Source organism: Carassius auratus, chromosome 44 (assembly GCF_003368295.1).
Source record: "Carassius auratus strain Wakin chromosome 44, ASM336829v1, whole genome shotgun sequence".
In the NCBI taxonomy this organism is placed as follows: domain Eukaryota; kingdom Metazoa; phylum Chordata; class Actinopteri; order Cypriniformes; family Cyprinidae; genus Carassius; species Carassius auratus.
The window spans coordinates 9878516-9904505 of record NC_039286.1 but is presented as its reverse complement, the minus strand read 5'-3'; the positions used below and the strand labels follow the sequence as shown (position 1 = coordinate 9904505).

The window sequence follows — 25990 nt, the reverse complement described above, 5'->3', positions numbered from 1 at the left end:
AAGGTTTAGTTTTTTTCGCTATTTTCAATTATTCGAAAAACCTACTTTTTCGAACTCGTCCTAGACGGTTAGTCCGATTGCCACAAAAATTGGCTCAGATCATCTTCAGACCATGCTGGCAAAAAGTTATGGAATTCAAGTTGATTCGTCCAACTGTTGTCGAATGACACGTAAACAAATTTGACGAAAAGCACGCAAACATGCACGTGAGGCTATATCCCGGCAACGGTTTGTCATATTGAGACCAAACTTGGCGTGTGTTATAACAAGCATGAACTGAGACTACCTGCTGTGTTTCGACACAGCGCCACCCTAGTGGTCAGGAGATATGAAAAATGCATATTTTGGCTTATAACTACTGAATGGTTTGGCCAAAAATCACACAACTGGTCTCTTTAGATTCAGTGAGTCTTGTCGAGTCGAATGATATCCAATTTTCCTGTGTCGGCCATTTTAGGCGTCGGCCATTTTGAATTATGTTTCAAAATGCTGTATTTTTTGAACGCAGCATCGTATCGTTTCGCAAATAATTACAAAAATATTCGGCTCCATGCCCTGAAGGTACTCAAAAAGTTTGGTGGCAGCGCCACCTTGTGGCCAATAGTTATAATGAAATATCACATAAATGCTAATAACTTTTGAATAAATTAGTCTATTAAAATTAAAATGGTCTCGCTATATTCTGTGGGTCATGCCGAGAGTATTGATACCAATAATGTGAAAATTGGCCTTACTTCCTGTCCGCCATTTTGCTTAATGTTGAAAACCTACTTTTTCGAACTCCTCCTAGACCGTTAGCCCAATTTTCACCAAATTTGACGTGAATCATCTTCAGACCATGCTGGCAAAAAGTTATGGATTTTGTGTCGATATACGTAACGGTTCTCATTTAGCGCATCAAACGAATTTGCGGAAGGGTGCCAAAATGCATTTGAGGCTGTATCTCTGCAACACTTTGACATATTTGCACCAAACTTTGTATGTGTCATCGCCACCTCACAATGACCATGCCACATAAATTTGGTAACAGCGCCACCTATTGGTCAAGAGTAATAAACCATTCATTAACCATGAGTAATTACACTTTTTAAAATGCTAATAACTTTTTAATGCATTAGCCTATTTGAAGGAAACTGGGCTCAAAATATTCCCTGGCTTATGCCGATAACATAGATACCAAATATACCACGGTAAGCTGAACTTCCGGTCCGCCATTTTGATTTATGTTGAAAACATACTTTTTCGAACTCCTCATCAACCGTATGTCCGATTTTCAACCAAATTCGAATCAAATGATCTTCAGACTATGTTGACACAAAGTTATGGATTTTGTGTCGATAGACAAAACCGTTTTCGCATACCAAAGCGACGAAGTTGAAACACAATGACAAAATGACACTTGAGGCTGCATCTCTGGAATGCTGTGGCATATTAACACCAAACTTTGTGTGTGTCATTGAAAAGTCAAACAGAGTACACCAAATTGATTTCATAACAGTGCCACCTATTGGTCAAACTTTATAAGCCAAGTAATCATGCTACTAGAGGTGGTATTATGATTTTTTTTTTTGCCATTTCAATTACAATAATCCAAAATTGCTGTTATTGCTCATTAATGTATTTGGTGTGATGCTTCATGCCATGCTTAGCTCCTACATTTGCCGTTGGAGTGCTTGGCCCCGTAATTGCTGCTTGCAGCTATATTTATTATTATTCTTCTTCTTCTTCCGCCGCAAGTCTATGGCAGCCCATAGAACCGATTGCGGGAAAGTTGTATAATTTGGCACACTGATAGAGGACAGTCCCAACATTAACTATAGCAAATTTGAAGTCTCTATCTCCTACTCTCTAGCGCCACCACTTGTCCAAACTTTCAATGTTTGTATGCTAATAACTTTTGAACCGTAAGCCAGAAAATGGAAATTCTTTTTCCTCTGAATCCTTGGCTCATGCCGAGTCGAATGGACACCAAAATTCAAAAATCGCAAGGTTTAGTTTTTTCGCTATTTTCAATTATTCGAAAAACCTACTTTTTCGAACTCGTCCTAGACGGTTAGTCCGATTGCCACGAAAATTGGCTCAGATCATCTTTAGACCATGGTGGCTAAAGTTATGGAATTCAAGTTGATTCGTCCAACTGTTGTCGAATGACACGTAAACAAATTTGACGAAAAGCACGCAAACATGCACGTGAGGCTATATCCCGGCAACGGTTTGTCATATTGAGACCAAACTTGGCGTGTGTTATAACAAGCATGAACTGAGACTACCTGCAGTGTTTCGACACAGCGCCACCTAGTGGTCAGGAGATATGAAAAATGCATATTTTGGCTTATAACTACTGAATGGTTTGGCCAAAAATCACACAACTGGTCTCTTTAGATTCAGTGAGTCATGTCGAGTCAAATGATATCCAATTTTTCTGTGTCGGCCATTTTAGGCGTCGGCCATTTTGAATTATGATTTAAAATGCTGTATTTTTTGAACGCAGCATCGTATCGTTTCGCAAATAATTACAAAAATATTCAGCTCCATGCCCTGAAGGTACTCAAAAGGTTTGGTGGCAGCGCCACCTTGTGGCCAATAGTTATAATGAATTATCACAAAAATGCTAATAACTTTTGAGTAAATTAGACAATTGAAATGCAAATGGTCTCCCCGTATTCTTTGGGTCATGCCGAGAACATAGATACCAATTATGCCAAAATTGGCCATACTTCCTGTCCGCCATTTTGATTAATGTTGAAAACCTACTTTTTCGAACTCCTCCTAGACCGTTAGTCCGATTTTCACCAAATTTGACGTGAATCATCTTCAGACCATGCTGGCAAAAAGTTATGGATTTCGTGTCGATATACAAAACGGTTCTGATTTAGCGCATCAACGAATTTGCTGGAAGGGTGCCAAAATGCATTTGAGGCTGTATCTCTGCAACGCTTTGACATTTTTGCACCATACTTTGTATGTGTCATCGTCACCTGACACTGACCATGCCACATAAATTTGGTAACAGCGCCACCTATTGGTCAAGAGTAATGAACCATTCATTAACTATGAATAATTACACTTATAAAAATGCTAGTAACTTTTTAATGCATTAGCCTATTGTAATGAAACTGGCCTCAAAATATTCCCTGGCTTATGCCGACAACATAGATACCATATATACCAGAGTAAGCCGAACTTCCTGTCCGCCATTTTGATTTATGTTGAAAACCTACTTTTTCGAACTCCTCATCAACCGTTAGTCCGATTTTCACCAAAATTGACTCAGATGATCTGTAGACTGTACTGACAAAATGTTATGGATTTTGTATCGATAGACAAAACCGTTTTCGCATACCACAGCGACGAATTTGAGGCACAATGCCAAAATGACACTTGAGGCTGTATCTCTGCAATGCTTTGGCATATTGACACCAAACTTTGTTTGTGTCATTGAAAAGTCACACAGAGTACACCAAATTGACTTGATAACAGCACCACCTATTGGTCAATTTTGATAAGCCAGTAAATCATGCTACTAGAGGTTGTATTTATGATTTTTTAGCCATTTCAATTACAATCATCCTAAAATTGCTGTTATTGCTCATTAATGCATTTGGTGTGATGCTCCATGCCATGCTTAGCTCCTACATTTGCCGTTGGAGTGCTTGGCCCCGTAATTGCTGCTTGCAGCTATATTTATTAGGGGCCAAGCACCGAAGGTGCGTAGGCACCTATTGTTTTCGTTGGCGTTATTATTATTCTTCTTCTTCTTCTTCTTCTTCTTCTTCCGCCGCAAGTCTATGGCAGCCCATAGAACCGTTTGCGGGAAAGTTGTATAATTTGGCACACTGATAGAGGACAGTCCCAACATTAACTATAGCAAATTTGAAGCCTCTAACTCCTACTCTCTAGCGCCACCACTTGTCCAAACTTTCAATGTTTGTATGCTAATAACTTTTGAACCGTAAGCCAGAAAATGGAAATTCTTTTTTCCTCTGAATCCTTGGCTCAGGCCAAGTCGAATGAACCCTAAAATTCAAAAATCGCAAGGTTTAGTTTTTTCGCTATTTTCAATTATTCGAAAAACCTACTTTTTCGAACTCGTCCTAGACGGTTAGTCCGATTGCCACGAAAATTGGCTCAGATCATCTTCAGACCATGCTGGCAAAAAGTTATGGAATTCAAGTTGATTCGTCCAACTGTTGTCGAATGACACGTAAACAAATTTGACGAAAAGCACGCAAACATGCACGTGAGGCTATATCCCGGCAACGGTTTGTCATATTGAGACCAAACTTGGCGTGTGTTATAACAAGCATGAACTGAGACTACCTGCTGTGTTTCGACACAGCGCCACCTAGTGGTCAGGAGATATGAAAAATGCATATTTTGGCTTATAACTACTGAATGGTTTGGCCAAAAATCACACAACTGGTCTCTTTAGATTCAGTGAGTCATGTCGAGTCGAATGATATCCAATTTTCCTGTGTCGGCCATTTTAGGCGTCGGCCATTTTGAATTATGTTTCAAAATGCTGTATTTTTTGAACGCAGCATCGTATCGTTTCGCAAATAATTACAAAAATATTCGGCTCCATGCCCTGAAGGTACTCAAAAAGTTTGGTGGCAGCGCCACCTTGTGGCCAATAGTTATAATGAAATATCACATAAACGCTAATAACTTTTGAATAAATTAGTCTATTAAAATTAAAATGGTCTCGCTATATTCTGTGGGTCATGCCGAGAGTATTGATACCAATAATGTGAAAATTGGCCTTACTTCCTGTCCGCCATTTTGCTTAATGTTGAAAACCTACTTTTTCGAACTCCTCCTAGACCGTTAGCCCAATTTTCACCAAATTTGACGTGAATCATCTTCAGACCATGCTGGCAAAAAGTTATGGATTTTGTGTCGATATACGTAACAGTTCTCATTTAGCGCATCAACGAATTTGCTGGAAGGGTGCCAAAATGCATTTGAGGCTGTATCTCTGCAACACTTTGACATATTTGCACCAAACTTTGTATGTGTCATCGCCACCTCACACTGACCATGCCACATAAATTTGGTAACAGCGCCACCTATTGGTCAAGAGTAATAAACCATTCATTAACCATGAGTAATTACACTTTTTAAAATGCTAATAACTTTTTAGTCCATTAGCCTATTGCAACGAAACTGGGCTCAAAATATTCCCTGGCTTATGCCGATAACATAGATACCAAATATTCCAGTGTTTACTGAAGTTCCGGTCCACCATTTTGATTTATGTGGAAAACCTACTTTTTCAAACTCCTCATGAACCGTATGTCCAATTTTCACCAAATTCGAATCAGATGATCTTCAGACTATGTTGACACAAAGTTATGGATTTAGTGTCGATAGACAAAACCGTTTTCGCATACCAAAGCGACGAAGTTGAAACACAATGACAAAATGACACTTGAGGCTGCATCTCTGGAATGCTGTGGCATATTAACACCAAACTTTGTGTGTGTCATTGAAAAGTCAAACAGAGTACACCAAATTGATTTCATAACAGTGCCACCTATTGGTCAAACTTTATAAGCCAAGTAATCATGCTACTAGAGGTGGTATTATGATTTTTTTTTGCCATTTCAATTACAATAATTCCAAAATTACTGTTATTGCTCATTAATGTATTTGGTGTGATGCTTCATGCCATGCTTAGCTCCTACATTTGCCGTTGGAGTGCTTGGCCCCGTAATTGCTGCTTGCAGCTATATTTATTATTATTATTCTTCCGACTGGGCGTCTATGGCAGCCCATAGAACCGAATGCGGGAAAGTTGTAATGGTTTGACATTCTGATAGAGGACAGTGCCAACATTAAGTACACCAATTTTGGTGTGTCTAAGTCAATCCCTCTAGCGCCACCAACTGTCCAAAATTTCACTTTAATTTTGTTAATAACTTTTTAACCCTAAGGCCAATCAACGAAATTCTTTTTTCCTCTAATTTCTGAGCTCATGCCGATTCGATTGCACCCTACGAAGTCATTTCCGTCATAGAAATATGACCGCCATTTTGAATTTCTTTAAAAACCTACTTTTTCGAACTCGTCCTAGACGGTTTGTCCGATTCACACGAAAATTGAACCATATCATCCTCAGGCAGTGCTGACCAAAAGTTATGCAAATCAAATTGATTCGTCAAACCGTTTTCGATAAACGCTCTAACAAATTTTATGTAGTGCTTACAAAAACAGTCGTAAGGCTGTATCTCGGCAACGACTTATCCTATTCAGACCAAACTCGGTACATGTCATAACAAGCATGACCTGAGGCAACATGCTGTGATTGGGTGCAGCGCCACCTACTGATCCGGAGATATGAAAAACTGCTATTTTTGCTTATAACTTCTGAACAGTTTGTCCAAAAATCATAACATTGGTCTTGTTAGATTCAGGGCAACATGCCGAGTCGACTGATATCCAATTTGACCATTTCGGCCATTTTGACTGTCGGCCATTTTGAATTTTGTGCTAAAATGCTGTATTTTAAGAACGCATCAGCAGATTGTTACGAAACTTGGTATGGTTCATCAGCACAATGTCCTGAAGGAGTGTGAGAAGTTTCAAAACAGCGCCACCTAGTGGTGATCTTCTTTTTTTAAATGCTTATAACTTTGGGTGTGGTTGACTTATTTTCACGAGACTCATCAAATTGGACTCCTGAAACCTTACCGAGTCCTATGATACCAAACATGCTAGGTTTTGCCTTTCGGTTTGTGTAGCGTTGTGATTTAGCGCTTAAAAAACATTTGGCTATATCTTCGAAACCGCTTGTCTGATCGAGACGAAACCACCGTCAGAAGTTCGGAAACATAGGTCGATAGCTATACACCAATGCCCAAATGCCAAAATATTGATAGTAAGGGGTAGTAATATTCAATCAAAGTCAAGAGTCAGTCATTTTTTACGTGCTTTTTCATATAAATGTCTATAACTCTGAAGTGAATTGAGATATTTTCACCAAAATTGACACACATATGTATGGGCTCACTCTGAGCACACATAAAAAAAATGGTGGGACTGAGCCTCTTGGTGGCGCTATAATAGAACAAAACATGAAATTCTCATTGACTTCAATACAGTTTTGTGAAATAAAATGCTATACTAAACAAATGCATTGGTGTAATATTACGAAACTCAGAATGTGCCAACAACACCATCCCCTGAAGGTATTCAAAATATTTTGAAACAGCGCCACCTAGTGGTCAAAAGTTATAACTCAATTTACGTAAAGGCTAATAACTTTTGAATAAATCTGGCTATTGACATGACGCTGGTCTTTGTAGATTCCTTGGGTCAAGTCGAGAACATAGATACAAAGTTTTCCTTATTTGGCTGAACTTCCTGTCCGCCATTTTGATTAATGTTGAAAACCTACTTTTTCGAACTCCTCCTAGACCGTTTGTCAGATTTTCACCAAATTTGACGTGGCTCATCTTCAGAAAATGCTGGCAAAAAGTTATGGATTTCGTGTCGACATACGAAACGGTTCTCATTTAGCGCATCAACAAATCTGCTTGAATGGTGCCAAAATGCATTTGAGGCTGTATCTCTGCAAAGCTTTGACATATTTGCACCAAACTTTGTATGTGTCATCGACACCTCACACTGACCGTTCCAAACTAATTTGGTAACAGCACCACCTATTGGTTACACGTGATAAGCGAATAAATCCTATTACTAGTTGTTGTGTTGATTGTTTTCAAGCCATTTTGCCTAAAATAATCTTAAAACTGTCTAAATTACTCATTCCTGCCGTTCGTCTGAAGCTTGCTTCTGTAGTGCTTGGCCCCGTTATTGCTGCTTGCAGCTATATTTCTTTTTAGTTTTAGTCAAGTTTTAGTCATCTGATTTGTTTTAATTTTAGTTTTATTTTAGTCGACCAAAATTGCTTGGTATTTTAGTCGACTAAAATAAGACTAAAATCAATAACAGATTTACTAGACAATTTTTTACAGCTGGTATAGGAAACAAACTTAACCAAAATATATAAAACACAAATTCAACTTTATTTCAACACAACTGTGTCTTTATTTCAATTCAAAAGCTTTTATGCAGCAACAAACACTGTCATGATAATGTAAACAATAACTAGCTGCCAATTGACCATCAATAAAAGAAAAATAAAGTTAGGTACAGGACCTTAAAGCTTACAGCTGAGCTGAACAATAAGTGCATAGATTTAAAGTAAATATTTAATAAGTTGGGTGGATAAAAAAAGTAACAAGATTTTATAAGGTATTCATTTATCTAGCAATATTGTATGTTTTAAATACTACAATATTGCTAGATTAGTTGTATAATGATAGGATGTGAACATTCACGTTTCACAATATAGAAATATTTGTGATATTGTCAACAAGTAGAACATTATAAAATATACTAAACATTAGTATTAATCAAATGTATTTATCATGATATTACGTATTAGTATTGTGCTCGCATCTAACTTGATAGGGGCTATTTTACAGTACTTTTCAGTTCGTAATATTTAATGCTACAACATCTACGCACTGCACTATTCCAATTTTGCTTAGCTCAATAAACAAAAGAACATCGTTGTGAAATTACATTTGAGAAAATGTCCGGGTGGCTCGTCTGTAAATGTCTTTTCAAATTGGTTGTGTTGCCACGAATGAGCGCTCCGCGTGCTTTACACTTCGTTTTGTTTTGTTCGTCGTCAAACGTGAAGTGAGCTGTGGACATTTTGTCGCTCTTTTAGACATCACCTCTTCGAATGCCGACTTCCCGGGAGCTCATTTAAAAACTGAAAACCTTCGCTTCACGTCTCAATAAGTCAGGCTCAGATTGGTTCTCTTCTCTCATGCAGTCTCGCCTGTTCCATTTTGCCGATTCTTTTGTTGATTCCTCGCATCTCTCCCGTCTGCTGATTTGATTTTCGTCACAGTCTATTTTCGTCTCGTCCTTATTCGTTGACGATAATGTCAATCAATTTAGTCATAGTTTTAGTCTCCATCAGTGCCTTCTTTTTTAGTTTTCGTTTCGTTTTCGTCCGCAAAAATATATTCGTGACGAAAATAATGACGAAAATATTTAGTCAACGAAATTAACACTGTTTAATATACAGTTTCATTCTGATTTAAAGGGTTACTCCACCCCAAAATGAACATTTTGTCATTTATCCCCAACCCCCATGTTGTTCCAAACCCGTAAAAGCTCCGTTTGTCTTCGAAAAACAATTTAAGGTATTTTGGATGAAAACCTGGAGGCTTGAGACTGTCCCATATACTACCAAGATAAATAACAGTGTCAGGGTCCATAAAAGATATGAAACGATATATGCTTTTCTGTGGGGATTAATTTGGGTTTTTGACTTCGGACACGGGAAGAAGCTCATTGTAGTCCTTTACCAGCCGTTTTTGTATGCATTTAACTGCCAGAATTTTAAAAGATAATATCTCCGTTTGCATTGAACTTTCAGCGCTGCAACTTTGCAGATACTGTTTTTGCTCGAACAGCATCATTACAAACCAATTAACGGTAAAAAAGTGAAATCGCAATCAACCACCCCTTTAAGAAAATCGTGCACTCATAAAAGCATACAATAAAATAAGGAACATATATTAAGAAAATGTATAATAAAAATATATTTTATTATTAAGACCATCTGTGTAACTTAAAGTTGTTGTTTTACTTGAGCATTATTTTAATATTCATCATAAGCTTTGCATTCCCTACCAACACTGGAGGATTTTAGCCATGCTTCTGTACACCCAGTTCCTCCATCTATTTTTACCAGCAGTCAGAGGAACATTGCAGCACCCTGTGTTTGTCGTCTCCCCACCTCTTCTCGCTTTTCTGTCGCCTTGACCTACTCATCCTCCTCTTTCTCTCCTCCTCTCCTCTCTAATTCTCAGCATCTTTCTCTGACTCATCTTTTCATCCCCTCCCCCTTCTGTTTCTCCTCTCATCTTGCTCTCATTCTGCTCTCCACCCACCCTCTCTCTGTTTTGCCTCTCTCTTCCGCAGCTCGACACCTCCAGACTCGCCTAACGCAAGGCTACGCGCACTGACAGCAGGTAATCATCGCACCAAAGCCTTTATTCTTCCTCTTGCACCTTTGCATCATTAATGCATCTGTTGCGCGGTCATGACGATGGTTTGTCTTAAAGGTTAACATGTTATTCTCTTTGTGTGCTTGATATTGAGAATGTTGCATTGCTTTAGAAGCAATTATTAATTATGATATCAAGACATCTGCTTGTAGAGCACGCCTTTGCGGACTCACTCCTTATGTTTGGGGTGCAAGAAATGCGAATTTGGGTGGCGGTCATTTCTGGTGCCCCGCTGGCAAAGGGTCGGCCAGATGGATCCCGCACTATGTGTGCGTTACTGTTTCAACTGTATATAACGTTACGCGTGTTATCTCTATGTGTCCAATCTGTTCTCGTTGGAATATCGGTAATTTTATTTATTTTATCATCATATTTATTAGCCACTTTGTTAATTTTAGCGGAGTTTACTTAAAATGTTATTTTCACGCATTTTTAATTATTAAATAGTCATTAATGCTGTAATTGATGAAGAAACAAACGATTAGTTCACCTTGCGAGTTCCGAGTCGTACTTGTCACGTGACGCGCGCAAAAAGAACGGATCGCTCGTGAACTAGCCATCGCCAGTTCTCATTGCCGTCCGCGCCAATAACATTACTCGCTTCGATGCTCCAGAAAGCTCTTCTTTTCGCCAAGGGGATGTTAAATTATTTATCTTGTTCTTGCCCCATCACGCCACTTTCTGCGCTATCCACCCCACCCTCCGCAGATCGCCCCCCTCCCCTCTGTATATCTGCTGACAGCGCGGTTGCTGCAGTACCTCACTGGCACGCGCAAATTAGCAGCGGCCGGATTAAGATGCACGATCGTGTGATGCTCGGACCCGTGGCACCTGTGGGCATACATGCCAGTGTTGACACTACAAATAAAGTCCCTCTTTCTCCTCCTCCTCCTCCGGTTTAAATGCTGGGGGTCGGTGTAGTCCATTAGCAAGGTGACACGTGCGCCCGTGTCTTGTGGCATACTTTAAATGCAATTTGCATGTTCTGGGTTTTCATTGGCTGCCAGCGTGGCATCTCACTTTCGTTGCTCGAGCTGTATCATTGGAACTGAATGTTCCAGAAAAACTGTTCCATTTTCAAAGCCATCCGATTGATTGGCATTCCTGATGTGTTTGTATAGACATTGAGGGTTAAGTCAAAATGGATGCTATTGAGGCTACTTAATGCAAGTTCCTGGTCTTGTTCTGAATGATTCATCAGAGCACATTATTCCAAATGTTAATCTTTAATCAAACTTGAGTAAGAGCTCAATAAATGATCCTCCTTTTACCCTATAACTGATAACCGAATAGCTATTTCGGTATTGATTTAGCTCACATTCTTGTACAGGACATGTCATGATCCAATCCCGCCCTAATTTTGTTTTCCCTTTGTATTATTTCAAAACTGAACACATTATAGAAGTAAAATAGGTTGCAAATGGCTGTGTGATGTCGAGTGTTTGATAAAGCATTGGATTGGTAAACAAAACCTGCATTCCTTCAGAAAAACATCAAGATTGGAGGTCCGACACACCTTTTTATCAACTCTATGCGGCGCCAAGTGTAAACCTGATTAACTATGTGAACTAAGTGAAACGAAACAGCATTTCATGTTACACTAATGCATTTTGTACATAGAAAGCCAAACATAGCTGCATTTTGATAGCAGCAATACTCAGCTCTTTATGCACCAAACTCGAAACTGATTTTTTACTCAAAAAAAAAAAAGAGAGGTAGAACAAAACAGTGTTCGTACTGACATGCTGGAGGACTCGCTCACTTTTAGCTGTTTATCTCCCTCATGCAAGGTCAACCAAAGGATGTTATGGACACATCGTTTCTAAACATCATGTTCAATTAGAGTCAGCAGTGGTTTAGCTCATTCCCTGTCTCTTGTTTTCTCTCTGTGTTTAAGGATGTCCATTGTGAGCATCGTCGCCAGGGAAATCCTGGACTCTCGGGGAAACCCTACAGTGGAAGTGGACCTGAGGACTGATAAAGGTGAATCAATAGTCTCTCTACAACAAGGGCTGAGCAGAATGCCATCCTAGATTTTAAAGCAGAGGGATATCTTTTGTGTACAATGTAAATGAAAAAAAAAGGCATATTTCTTTAAAACGTATTTATTGAAAGCATGTGTAAAAGTGCAAAATACAATCAATAATGAAATAAATAAGTTTGTTATACCAACAAATGCAAGCCACTTTAAGAGACAAATATATGAAATGTATGAAAATGAAATTCTCAACTCAGATCTATCAGTATGATATGGATGCAATTATGTAAATGCATGACAGATTTGAAGTGTCGGTGTGTTTTTAAGGTCTGTTCAGGGCTGCGGTGCCCAGCGGAGCGTCGACAGGCATCTATGAGGCTCTGGAACTCCGAGATGGAGACAAGAGCCGTTACAAGGGCAAAGGTTAGGGATCACAGATGGTCCATTGTAATACTGGCACTATTAACCATCATTATATAAAACATTAGATCAATTAAAATGAAATAGATCATCCTTTTGAAGCCTTCTGTGATAGTTTTGTTTATTTTATCTTCACTTTGACCTTTATTGTCTGCTTTTCTTGTGCTTTAAGGTGTACTGAAGGCTGTTGGTCACATTAATGACACTCTCGGTCCAGCCCTCATCGCATCTGTAAGTGAAAGAGAAAGGTTTTGTTTTATGAGCATCCTTTTTATAAATAATAACCAAACAATCAGTATTCAACAAGCATATTTTCTAGAACAAAATCTGAATTCAGTGGAGATATAAGCCATAAATGCAGTACATGAGATTAAAAGAAAAAAAAAATTTAAATCATCAAATATTTTGCAGCTTATACGTGGTTTAAATAGGGGCACAGCTGACTACAACAAAGTTTGTGATTTAATGCATTTTTACTATGATTTACATTATTTTACAGCCTCATATGTTTTTTTTCTTTATTCCATGCAGTTAGTTTCTTCAGGAGTTTTTTTTACCACTTTTAATTTTTTTACAGTTCACTTCTAAGCAGTTGTTCATTTAATTATTTGTTATTTGTTTTACAGATCAGATTCCGATCAGATGGGATCAGAATCAGATCCCACCCCCCAACACTTTCTTAATAATTTTTTCTTTTCATTTTTTTTAATAATCGTATACTAATAACAGGAGATTTTAAAACAGGTCCCACTGCTACCAATCTACCAAAGGCAGAGACACAAAATCTCCTATTATCCAGGTCTTGATTTTCATTCTGATCTGCACATTCCATTCTTTCGTTTTTTTATGTCTCTTTTAAGTTACAAATGATCCCATGTCTGCAGTGCAAAAGCTAAAACCAAAAATATTGCCAGTTTTATTAGTTATTTGATGATGATTTAACATGAACAAGGTTAACAGCAGCAGGGCTAATGATAGACAACAGCATCAGTCTCGCACTGTATTTTATTAACCTGGAGAGTTTTATCTTCATGATGTGAACTTTAGGAGATCAGTGTGGTGGAACAGGAGAAACTGGACAACATGATGATTGAAATGGACGGCACAGAGAACAAATGTGAGTTATATACTTACATGAGAAAATCATCATATTTTTAAAGCATAGTTAAACCAAGTCAGAATTTCTGTGATCGTGTACTCACCCTCACGTTGTTCCAAACCTGCATGATGTTCTTTATTGTGTGGAACACAAAAGGAGATGTTAAGCAGCATGTTCAGCTCTGCTCTTTTCTGAATGATAAACGTAAATAATGACCTAGATGGACACAAAAACAGCCTAAAATATGAAGTTGTCTCATTTGCTATATTCAAATTATAACGTGTTTATTGAAAAAAATTGTGCTAGATTTGATGTCAGCGATGCCATTGCTTGTTAGCAATTGCAACGTGCCAAATTTAAATGATTAAAGAATGTTGTGTTTTGGGAAGGCTTAATAATATTATACATTATCCATTAGTCCACATAAAAGTCCACATATGATTCAGGATGCTAAAAGATTTGTAAGGGACAATTTTTTATTGTCACTTTTTATTCATTTAATGCATCCTTTAAAAAAAAAAGTATTTTGAATGGCAGTGTAGATTAAAATAAAAATGTTATTCATCTCTTGTTCCAATACTGTTTCAATGTTTACTTACTGTATATGAGTTAGTTTCTCTTATGCATTTAAACTAGCATATAATTGACACTGACAAAAAAACAATAATTGCTGTGTATGTGTTGATCATGTCCACAGCTCAGTTTGGTGCTAATGCCATCCTGGGAGTGTCTCTGGCCATCTGCAAGGCCGGTGCGGCAGAAAAAGGCGTCCCTCTGTATCGTCATATTGCTGATCTGGCAGGAAACACAGAACTAGTGCTGCCAGTTCCTGTACGAAACTTCATTACTCAATTGCACGACTTCATAATTCACATCTGTAGGTATTTTCTCTTAGACTAACTAAGCACTTCTTCTCTATCCATCCGTCAGGCCTTTAATGTCATCAATGGAGGCTCCCATGCTGGAAACAAGCTTGCCATGCAGGAGTTCATGGTGCTTCCTGTGGGGGCGGAGTCATTCCGTGACGCCCTGCGTGTCGGAGCCGAACTCTACCAGACTCTAAAGGGTGTCATCAAGGAGAAGTACGGCCAAGATGCCACCAACGTGGGAGACGAGGGAGGATTCGCTCCAAACATCCTGGAGAACAGTGAAGGTGTGTTGCTTAAGCTTTATCGCCTTATTGTCTGAGTGTGTGATCCAATTTCATCATAATGAATTTATCCATTACTATGCTCTGTTGGCCTCTCCATCATGCCTCCACAGCACTTGAGTTGATAAAGACGGCTATAGACAAGGCCGGGTTCACAGATAAAGTGGTGATCGGCATGGATGTAGCCGCCTCTGAGTTCTACCGTGACGGGAAGTACGACCTTGACTTCAAGTCCCCTCCAAACCCAGACAGACACATCACCAGCGATGAGCTCGTAGAGATCTACCAGACGTTTGTCAACGATTATCCAGGTAAACTGGGAATAAAACAAGATAGAAAGGAAATGTCAAAGTTTAAATGTGACCCTGGAGCACAAAACCAGTCTTTAGTCGCAGGGGTCAATTTGTAGCAATAGCCAAAAAAACATTGTTTGGGTCAAAATTATCAATTTTTCTTTTATGCCGAAAATCATTAGGATATTTAGTAAAGATCATGTTCCATGAAGATATTTTGTACATTTCCTACCGTAAATATATCAAAACTTTCTTGATTAGTAATATGCATTGCTAAGAATTCATTAGCACAACTTCAAAGGTGATTTTCTCAGTATTTAGATTTTTTTTTGCATTTTTTCAAATAGTTGTAACTCGGCCAGATATTGTCAGATCCTAATAAACCATCCATCAATAGAAAAGCTTATTTATTCAGCTTTCAGATGAGGTATAAATATCAATTTTGAACAATTTTGTGGTCCAGGTTCAAAAAATGTTAATAAAGTCACTTTGAAGTTTATTTAAAGGAAAGTATCTTGGAAACTCTTCTCAAATTCAGTTGAAAAAAGTCTCTCATGTTCCCCAAAACTGATCGAAAATACAGTAAAAAAAAGTAATATTGTGAAATTTTATATTTAAAATAACTGCTTTCTTTTTGAATATGTTACAGTGTAATTTATTCCTGTGATACAAAGCTGAATTCTCAGCATCATTCCTCCAGTCTTCAGTGTCACATGATCCTTCACAAATCCTTCTAATATACTGATTTCATGCTCAAAAAATATTTCTTACTATTATCAATGTTGAAAACAGCTGTGCTGCTTATAGGGATATTTTTATGAATAGGGTTAGGGAACAGGATTTATTTGAAAAAGAAATCTTGTGTAACCTTACAAGTGTCTTTACTGTCACTTTTGATCAGTTGAATGCATCCTTGCTATATAAAAGTAATGATTACTCTATTGTTCCCATCTTAATTGCCAGTGGTGTCCATTGAGGACCCATTTGATCAGGACGACTGGGCCGCTTGGACTAACATGACAGGAGTCATGGGGATCCAGATCGTGGGCGACGACCTGACTGTGACAAACCCAAAGAGGATAGAGAAAGCTGCGGAAGACCGCGCATGCAACTGTCTGCTCCTGAAGGTCAACCAGATCGGCACCGTCACAGAGGCCATCCAGGCGTGAGTAACCGTAAACCGTCCATCTGTAAATCATGTTCAGTACCAGTGTTCGGCAGCTTCTAATCTTCTCCTTTTGAACTGTGTGTCCCTCAGATGTAAGCTCGCTCAAGCCAACGGATGGGGTGTGATGGTCAGCCATCGCTCAGGAGAGACAGAAGACACTTTCATTGCGGATCTAGTGGTGGGACTCTGCACTGGACAGGTACCAAATATTATATATATATATATATATATATATATATATATATATATATATATATATATATATCTGTAAATGTGGTACGTTTGATTAAATGAACAAACTTTATTTATTTCTCTCACTTATTTTTCAGATAAAGACAGGAGCTCCGTGCAGATCTGAGCGTCTCGCAAAATACAACCAACTTATGAGGTAATAGAGGACTTGATCTTACTATTTTTGAGCAATTTTTATTCAATTCGCTGTTAATAATATGTTAAGTGTTAGGTTTTGCTTGCAACTCAGATTTGTAAAGCCCAGTGTAAAATGTTCAATTTAATTTTTTTTTTTAGTTTTAGTAATTTTGTTATGTTTTGTCCTCTTTTTTTGGGTTTTTATGTTTTATTATTATTTTTATTTCAGTTTTTGTTTTTTTATTTACTACTTTTACTATTTCACTTTATTTCATTTAACAATAAGTATATAAAATATATTTATTTTTTGCAATAGATTTAATTTTAGTTTAGTTTTAAGTCAATACAGTAACAATGCTAAAGCCACAATTGTCTTAATTGATTAATTAATTTATAATTGTTCATACTTAAGTATCTAACAGTGTTGCGCATCTTGCACAACTTGTTTGCTTTTTCATTCTCTAAAAAATTGGATGATAAAAAATAAAAACGTTGAAGTAAATCCCATAGACTTCCATTGAATGAAGGACATTTTCTTTAGTAAAATGTAAGAATGTTTGTCTCAGTCTTAAAAATAGCTTTGGCTACACAAGAAACCAATAATTACTCTGATTAACATTGTTGATTACAGTCTTCTAGCTGTTTCTCTGTCACCTCCTGTTCCTGTATAATTAATCCATGTCCATCTCTGCCAATCTGTCTCTTTTTTTCTGCCTCACAGGATTGAAGAAGAATTGGGCGATCAGGCTCGATTCGCCGGGCACAATTTCAGAAACCCTAGCGCTCTGTGATAATGACAGCACCACACTGAAATCACTCAAAAAACAACTGACATGTACTGCACTGAACCGACTGACTGCCCCTAAAATCATTCAAAATGCATAAAAACAGCACTATTTGCACTGATATACAAAAGATGACTTACTCAGACACTCCAAATATATATTTAAACTGAATACGGACAGGCTTTGATAGACCAAAACTTATGCACAGCAGATCCTGGAGCGATTAACATTATGCACGAGTGATACTGAATTACTTGACGGGCAAAACATGTGCACAGGGTGGACATGCATGCGTATGATACAGGAAACGGACCTTGGATTTAACAAGGCAAAGACTGGAATAAAAGTAGAGATTTATTTTAATCAAAATTATAATTAAGCTTCAGTTTAGATGTGAAATGTATGTGAAATATAAAACACCGTGTAGGTTGACTTGCCACACTAAAGAAATCAAATGTCATGTTTATGGTTCATTGCATGAGAAGTAGGCAAAAATAGATAGTTTCCTGAATATTTATGCAGCAGTGGGATTTTCAACGGGAAAGTCACGCTAATATGAGCGACATTGACAGTGAAAAATTCAGGGTCCAGTATTTACTCTAAAAAACAGTTTATGAAAGTTGATGCCAAGGGCATTAGATGCTTTTTATCAAACAATACTCTCTTTCTCAGATGCTGTTTTTTTGTGTCTGTCTCTGACCCAAAAGCATGCTGAAGAAAAAAGAGCCTTTTGAAAAAAAACTGTTATTAAATCAAATCAAATATGAAAATAGGGTGCTCTAACCTCTGATTTAAAAAGAAAAAGAAAAGAGTTTTACTCATTTTAGTCAATTAAACATTCAAAATAATGTGTGGAGAGTATATTTATTTCCATAAAGATGCTTCGTTGTTTAAAACAACACCAGATTTAGCCATAAGTTAACATATATCTTTGTAAATTATTTGGAAGGTCTAAAAATATGTCCTCGTGTGATTATGTCATGATATTGTTGTCTGATGGTTCCCAACATAGATCAACACGGCAAAAAAATATAATACATAAAAATAAAGAGAATGAAATCTAAAGGACTGAACGTAAAGTTCACATATCACTTCTGTTAATAAGAGTAATTACATTAAAGAGCCGCCAAATCTTAAAACATCTGACTGATTTCCTCATGCAATGACTCTTAATTAAAATCTCCGTCCTGAAGAGGAAGTGGAAGTTTTTTTAAGGGTTAGTTCACCCAAAAATGAAAATAAGACTTTGTTTTACTCACCCCCGAGGCATCCTAGGTGTTTATGACTTTCTTCTCCCAGACAAATCCAGGTGGAGTTATTTTTAAAAGTTGTCTTTGATCTTTGATCTTTAGACGTGAAATAAAAAGCACCCTTCCATGAAAAAAAGTGTCTCACATGGCTCCGGGTGTTGAATAGAGGTCTCCTGTAGCGACTTGATGCATTTTTGTACCAAAAATATCCATATTCAAAACATTATAAAAACTTTATTCTAGCTTGCGCTCACTGTTGTAAACAGAAGCAGATCAGGGAGCATCAGATCTCTACATGGAGCATAGAGTCACTACAGGAGACCTCTGTTCACCCCCTGGATGGATGGGCTCTTTTTATTTCACATCTTTTGGACTGAAGCAATGCAACACCCGCTGGCTGCAATGAAACAGCTTGAAAGATCAAAGACAATTTTAATATAAATCTGACTCGATTCGTCTGATAGAAAAAGTCAAATACACATAGGATGCCTCATGGGTGAGTAAAACACAGCCTAATTTTAATTTTTAAGTGAACTAACCCTTTAATCTGTAAGTGAGCCATGTGTAGGTAGAATATGTTGATCTTGGCACGTTTCTGGCTAAACTAATGGCGTGTGTTTGGGGCGGGGCTACCTTTGTCCAAATATATAAGAGATGGCAGTAGGAATGACACTCTTCACTTCTCCTTTAAGACCGATGACATAAATCCAGTAGTGAAAGAGAGACATAACAATTATAATGACAGATCTAATTCAAGAACTCGACCGACAGACATGCTTACATGAACAGAGACAAACACTCACTCACTCACAGTTGTGTAGCAAAGTCTCACCCTCAACGCACACGACTCCTTATTCTCTGCCTCCATGGACTTGTAGTCTGTTTCTACCTTTCTTCTCATTTCATCCGTCTCCTCTCTCCCTTTCCCTTCTTGTGGTTATGACTTGGCTTGTTCCCCTGTCCCTGAAATCTTTTTCCTCCCTGATGACTTATCTTTTCATCATTTTGTGAAATTATTGTGGTGCAAGAAGGAAATGAAAGCAAGATGGAGAGAAAATAAAGAAATCACTGACAAGCCTGTTAAAGACTTGTGTAATAGAATATTAAAGCTGTCATTACTTTCGTCAACCTTGAGTCTCTAAGAGTGTTTTCTTCTCGTCGTTAAAATCAGGGGAGGACATTTAAATGGCTTTTTACCATTTAGGCACTCAATTATAAAACATTATAACACAGGATAAGTGTTTTAATGGGTTTTTAAAATGGAAAAACTCCAGTCACTGAAGTCCGCTCAATTAAAAAAAAAAAAAGAAAAGAAAAAAGTACTACTTTTATTCATTGAGGACGCCATAAAGCTGCAGTAGGTAACTTTTGTAAAAATATATTTTTAAAAATCAAGCTCCTCTGTTCCTCCCAGTGGTCCTATTGCCATTTGCAGAAACTTTCACTCAATATCCTGTTAATCTTGAGTACCTATAGAGTAGTACTGCATCCTTCATAACTCCAAAAAGTCTTTAGTTTTATTATATTCATAAGAGAAAGATAGTCTTTACCGATTTTTCCCGGAAAAACACGACCGGTTGGAGGCGTGACATGTGGGCGGAGCTAAAGAATCACGAGCGCCAGTAGGCTTTTGCGTTGAGAGCATGTGGAAGCTGTGACATTACCCTGAGGGAAAAACCATCATCCAAAACAAACCATGGCTTACAGTCAGATTCAGCTGTTCATTTATGATCCAGAATCAGATCCCGAGAATGAAACTGAACGAGGAGCAGCAGCAACGACTCGCTCCGAGCGGGGCTTGAGACCGGGTCTCTGGCATGGGAGGGGACGCACTAACAAGGAGGCAGAGATATTTGAAGCAGTTTTACTCACCGCCTGCGGTTCCAACACACGATCGTGACCCTTTTTCGTTGGGATTGCATCATCCTTAAGAAATAAACGATACGCAAATCCGTCGTCAAACTGGGCTTTTTTTGTAAAACAAGCATTTTAGAAATGCAGGGAACAAACAAAAACACTTGCACAACTCCGTTGATGCTCTGTAAAAATAAACTCCATCCACTGGTCCCTTAATGCTGCTGTTTTCTTTTTGGTAATCTGTGCAGGGTTGTCTTGCCCTGGCAACCAAAAACACACTTCTTTTGTGACATTTCACGACGCTCTCGCTCTGATCAGTGAATCGCTCTGATCAGTGACATGTGTGTGCTCAGCCTCGCTGTATGGGAGCGTGCGCTCTTCCGGCAGAAGTGCCCTTACCCATATAAGGAAATTCCGCTCCATCTAACGTCACACAGAGCCATACTCAAGGGTCAAGGAACTCGACCGGAAGTTGAAGTCGGGTGGGGGCTGCCATCTTTTAGCAGAACTTCACTTGCGTTAGCATTCCCATTGACTCCCATTCATTTTGGCGTCACTTTGACAGCGAATAACTTTACATCTGAGGCGTTTAAAGACTCAGTTTGTCCATTATTTATTTCTTAAGATACACGACAATGTATAAAGGACTCCATTACCTTCTATGTTACATTATGGCCCTGTAGAAACAGTTTTTGTAAAAAATAGGCTAACGATTGCGTCATAACCACTCTTCTCTCTGTCGCATTACCGTACAGACAGGAGGAGAAGCTCGCAGGCAATTAACTTAATATGGCGTACTGGCGTTACATTTTAAAATACTATACAAAATAATTAATCAGAATACTTACTCCTGCTCACTCACGACAAAGAACTCCCCGCTCAAGCTCGCCGTCTCTGCAAGATTAACGATGGCAGTTTGCACGCACAGCTACTAGAAGATTTACATCTGTCAGACAGGTTGCTGACGTCGTCAAGCTTCGTTTGAGTCTGCGCATCAGAAAAACTTTCCAAAACTTGTGACAAACCGGAAGGAGTATTTTGGGAACAAAAATACTCATTCAAACGTACAAATTAATTTTTGAAACTTTGTCCATGTTTAGCATGGGAATCCAACTCTTTAACAGTGTAAAAAACTCAGTTTGCATGAAATAACATTTCACCCCCCCTTTAACCTCTAGAGCGTCAAAAGTTACCTACCGCAGCTTTAAATGGATCAAGTGTCAGTTAAGACATGCATTTATTTCGAATAATCTCTGTTCTTTTGGTAGAGAATCCTGAATAAATGTATCAGTTTCCTCAAAAATATTAAGCATCAAAATGGTTTTCATTGATAATAATGTAAATGTCCAAGAAACGTTTCTTGAGCAACAAATCAGTATATCAGAATGATTTCTGAAGGATAATGTGACGCTGAAGACTGGAGTAATGATGCTAAAAATACACATTTCTGTCACAGGAATAAATTACACTAATATATTCAAATATATTCAAATAGGTATTTTAAATTGTAATAATATTTCACAATATTACCGTTTTTACTGCATTTTTTTTCAAATAAATGCAACCTTGATTAATCTTAATGATATACAAAATGTTAATTAATTGTACAAATGTGAAAATCATGCAAAAAAGATGAAAACCATGTAGTCATCTAGTCCTTAGTTTCAGTATGCACAGCATTTACTTCAGTGATTAAAAATTAGACCAAGAGATAACACTGAGAAAGACAGGACAAACATCTTTTTAATTTTCTACAGAGGTAGTCATTTCTACAGAGGATAAAGTGCTCATTAAGTCACTACAAACTCAGTTAAGCATTCAATGCTGGTCTTTTCAGTTAATCAATGTGGAGAATACAGTATGTTAGATTTCAAGTAGTGTGCTCTGGAAGTGCATAGACAACACAGCAGTTTATTTGAGTGCAGCAGCAAATAACAAACTAACATGCCCAAGCTCTCTTCTATTACTTTAAGTAGAAAGCGAGTTGATATTAATATTCCAGTCCTATAACCCATCACGAACATTTAACATGCAGGTGAGCAAAAGCACTTTCAGACCTGCTGGAATGAAAACAAGAAGCAGGTATACACTGATTGAACACCGCAGTGGTTTTGGACCATCAAAATAGCTGAGCATCTCTATGCGCGGGCATTTATGATGTCAACAAACTCAGGCTTAAGGGAAGCACCTCCAACCAGGAAGCCATCAATGTCAGGCTGGGCCGCAAGCTCTTTGCAGTTTCCCCCAGTAACAGAGCCTGTGACACGAGGAGAGAAGAACATAATTGTTGAGAGAAAACCAACAAAGCATCATTTTTTTGCTGTTAAGTAAAAAGGATCAGCATTTAGTCAATAAAGATAAGTTTAATTTAATTACATGTTATAAAGCGATATTAACTTGTATTTTAACCAGACACTTGACGGATTTGTTTATTACAAATACACGCTTTTTTTGCTTGACAAGACATTAATTGATGGACTGGAGTGGTGTGGATAACACAATTATTGTGATGTTTTTATCAGCTGTTTGGACTCTCATTCTGACGGCACCCATTCACTGCAGAGGATTCATTGGTGAGCAAGTGACATAATGCTGCACTTCTCCAAGAAACGAACTGAGAGCAAATACTAATTTTTGAGAAGACTTTTAAGTAAAATTGTGTAAAATAAGAGTTTACACAACAATTCCAGTCGGATAAAAAGTAGAGCATGACGCTAGCAACGAGAAGGTCATGGGTTTGATTCACAGGGAATGCATGCAATTAAAAGAAAAAAAGTATCCTTCAAATGCAGTCTAAGTTGCTTTTGGATAAAAGCATCTGCCAGATGCATAACATTAAATATGAAGGCAGTTTAGTGCATTATTATTTGCTCTCATTAAATTGCATGAAACGTTGACAGCACAGTCATTCTGCTCAACATCTTTTGTGTTCCACAGATAGAAGAAGGTTTCAGGGAGGTGCAATGACATGAGCTGAATAGATGACAGAACATTCCCTACGCTACATCTTTAAGGTCACTCAGAATGGAAGACAGGATGTTCTGAACACTGCAGACTCACCTCCATAGATGATGCGCACAGAGTCGGCTACTGCATCCGACACATTCGCTCTCAGCCATCCTCTCAGCTTCTCATGCACCTCCTGAGCCTGCAGCACACAAATGACAGACTCTGAACACTTATACAAAGAAATGTTTATATAAAGAATGGAATGGAAAGCTTCCATTGAAATATATATATATATCTATCTTCATGGAACGGTTGTTGATGCAAATAAAGAACCTTTGTTTTTTAAGAGTGCAGCAGTTGCAACACCAAATTAAGTACATGATCATAAACAGAATCACTTTAAACTACAGTACAATGTAAATTATTATCCATGCTTTAGTGCACATATGCAATGCAAGCAATCAAACATGACAACCATATGATTGATGGATAGTATGAACACAGATTAACCTGATCAGGAGTGGCGGTTTTGCCAGTGCCAATGGCCCACACTGGTTCATATGCCATAACCACACGAGTCCAATCCTTAACATTGTCTATAAAATATAGAAATTCATCATGCCATTTTCCTATGCATGAAAAGGGTCCTAAAATCATGCAATGTTAAAGTCACTTCAGATTTGTGTTTTGACCTGCAATGACATTAGTCTGTTCAAACACCACGTCCTCAGTGGTTCCAGCTTCTCTCTCCTAGTTTCTCCCCAATGCAGGCGATCACACCCAAATCGTTCTCTAGGCAATGGGCCACTTTCTGGCCAATCAGCTGCAAAGCACATTACAGCCAATCAGAGTGAAACAGAGCTGAATAGCACAAGATATGCATCAACACGAGGCCTGGATTTCATCACACAGAAAAGCAAAGACATAAAAGGGCTTGTACTCCAATTAAAACACCTCATTGCTCTCGCCAAACACGTGACGCCTCTCAGAATGGCCCAGAATGACCCACTCGACACAGCAGTCTTTAATCATCGCTGGGCTAAAGCAGAGAACAGGAATAGGGTTTTAGAGTTTTGATGGTGATAAATGGTTGTTCATAAAAACTATAAGAGATACCAATGAGCACATATACCTGATCTCCCCGGTGAAGGCTCCTTTGGGTACCTTATAGCAATTCTGGGCGGCCACACCGATCCTCTGGTCCAGCTCAGACCTGACATAATCAAGATAAATGGATGGCGCTCCACACACCACCTCTAAACAATGAAGACAAAACCACTGCTGTCATGATATATGATTATGAAAGCCAGACTGAGCACTTTTAAATTAATAGTTCACCCCAAAACGAAATACCTGTCATCATTTACTCACCCTCCTTTCACAGTTTTTGTGAGAAATATTTATTACTGTTGTTTACTACCTCTGAATTCTTTTGTTAGATGTTTTTCTCCAGGTAGAATGGGAACAAATTATGGAAGCAATTCTCTGAATTCCAAGTTAACAACTGACAAATCAGTTTATATCTTGCAATTCTTTTTTTTTTTTTTTTTTTTTTTTTATCTCGTGATTGAAATGGGCTTCTATAGAAAATTATTTGGTGAAAAATTTTCTTATGCATTTTCAATGCGTATAGGACAAATAGTTTGTAGGACCAAAAAATGGAAATTAATAAAGAAGCTGCAGTAGGTCTTTGAAAAAGGTGTTGCTTATTAATCTTTTTAATTATTATTCAATAACTCTGAATCTATTAGATATTTTCCCCAGGTAGAATGGGAACAAACCATTTTTTGCAAATAGGCCTAATATAAAGTTTGTAGGATTAAAAATTTTAAATTAATAATTAAGCTTCCTAATAATGAAGCTTTATCCAGGCCTAAGAAAAAAAAATGCGTTTCTTATGAAAAATTATATTTTACAGTGATGACATGGAATGATATAATAAAATCAACTGTATTTTATATTTAATGTAAAAGCAGTTCGAACACGAGCCTCCAGTCATTGAAAGTGTCACGTGACGTCATGCAGCAAAGCTCTCTGACGCATGTAAACAACTCTAGCGATTATAGTCAAAATACAGCAGGACTGATAGGTTCATTTGACAAACTAAAATACTTTCAGCTTAATGTCATTTCGACTAAACAACATAACTTCAAATGAACGCCATGGACCTGTTTCATCGTTGAGACTGGCTGTATTCAAGGTCATTATGAGCTCGCCCAAACTCTCCTTATCGCCGTTCATTTTCCAGTTTCCCCCGACGAAGAATTTTCTTGAAGACATTATTGCAAGACAAACCGATCGGACCAAACACGCCAACCGCAGAATAATCGCTCCCGTTAGATAATTTACTATGGAGAAGGTCAGCTTATAAATATTCAATGAGGAATCGCTTTGGCATTGGAAGATGTCAAGAAACGTCACGACGACGTAATTAATATTCATGAGATAATTCAAGTCATGAGAGCAACGTCACGTCGGCGCGATGCAAGTACTCAGCTTTCGCTAGGAAATCAGCTGCATGGAGCGAAAGCTTATTAAATATAATAATTATTATTATTATTAATCTTTGTGAGCT

General features: G+C 37.9%; 1 protein-coding gene and 1 pseudogene across 1 annotated transcript; one reads left to right on the top strand and one right to left on the bottom strand.

The window, feature by feature from the left end:
* The first annotated feature begins 9939 nt into the window (after nt 1-9939).
* On the top strand, nt 9940-19737 carry LOC113062435 (gamma-enolase-like). The gene is made up of 12 exons (XM_026232279.1): nt 9940-10061; nt 11995-12080; nt 12403-12498; nt 12668-12726; nt 13543-13612; nt 14292-14425; nt 14525-14747; nt 14858-15055; nt 16001-16202; nt 16296-16404; nt 16535-16593; nt 17296-19737. Exons 2-12 carry the CDS (start codon nt 11996-11998, stop codon nt 17363-17365), a joined length of 1305 nt encoding a protein of 434 aa, XP_026088064.1. The 5' UTR covers nt 9940-10061; nt 11995; the 3' UTR covers nt 17366-19737.
* Nucleotides 19738-22191: 2454 nt separating this feature from the next.
* Nucleotides 22192-25785, bottom strand: LOC113062434 (triosephosphate isomerase A-like; annotated as a pseudogene).
* Between the last annotated feature and the right edge of the window lie 205 nt (nt 25786-25990).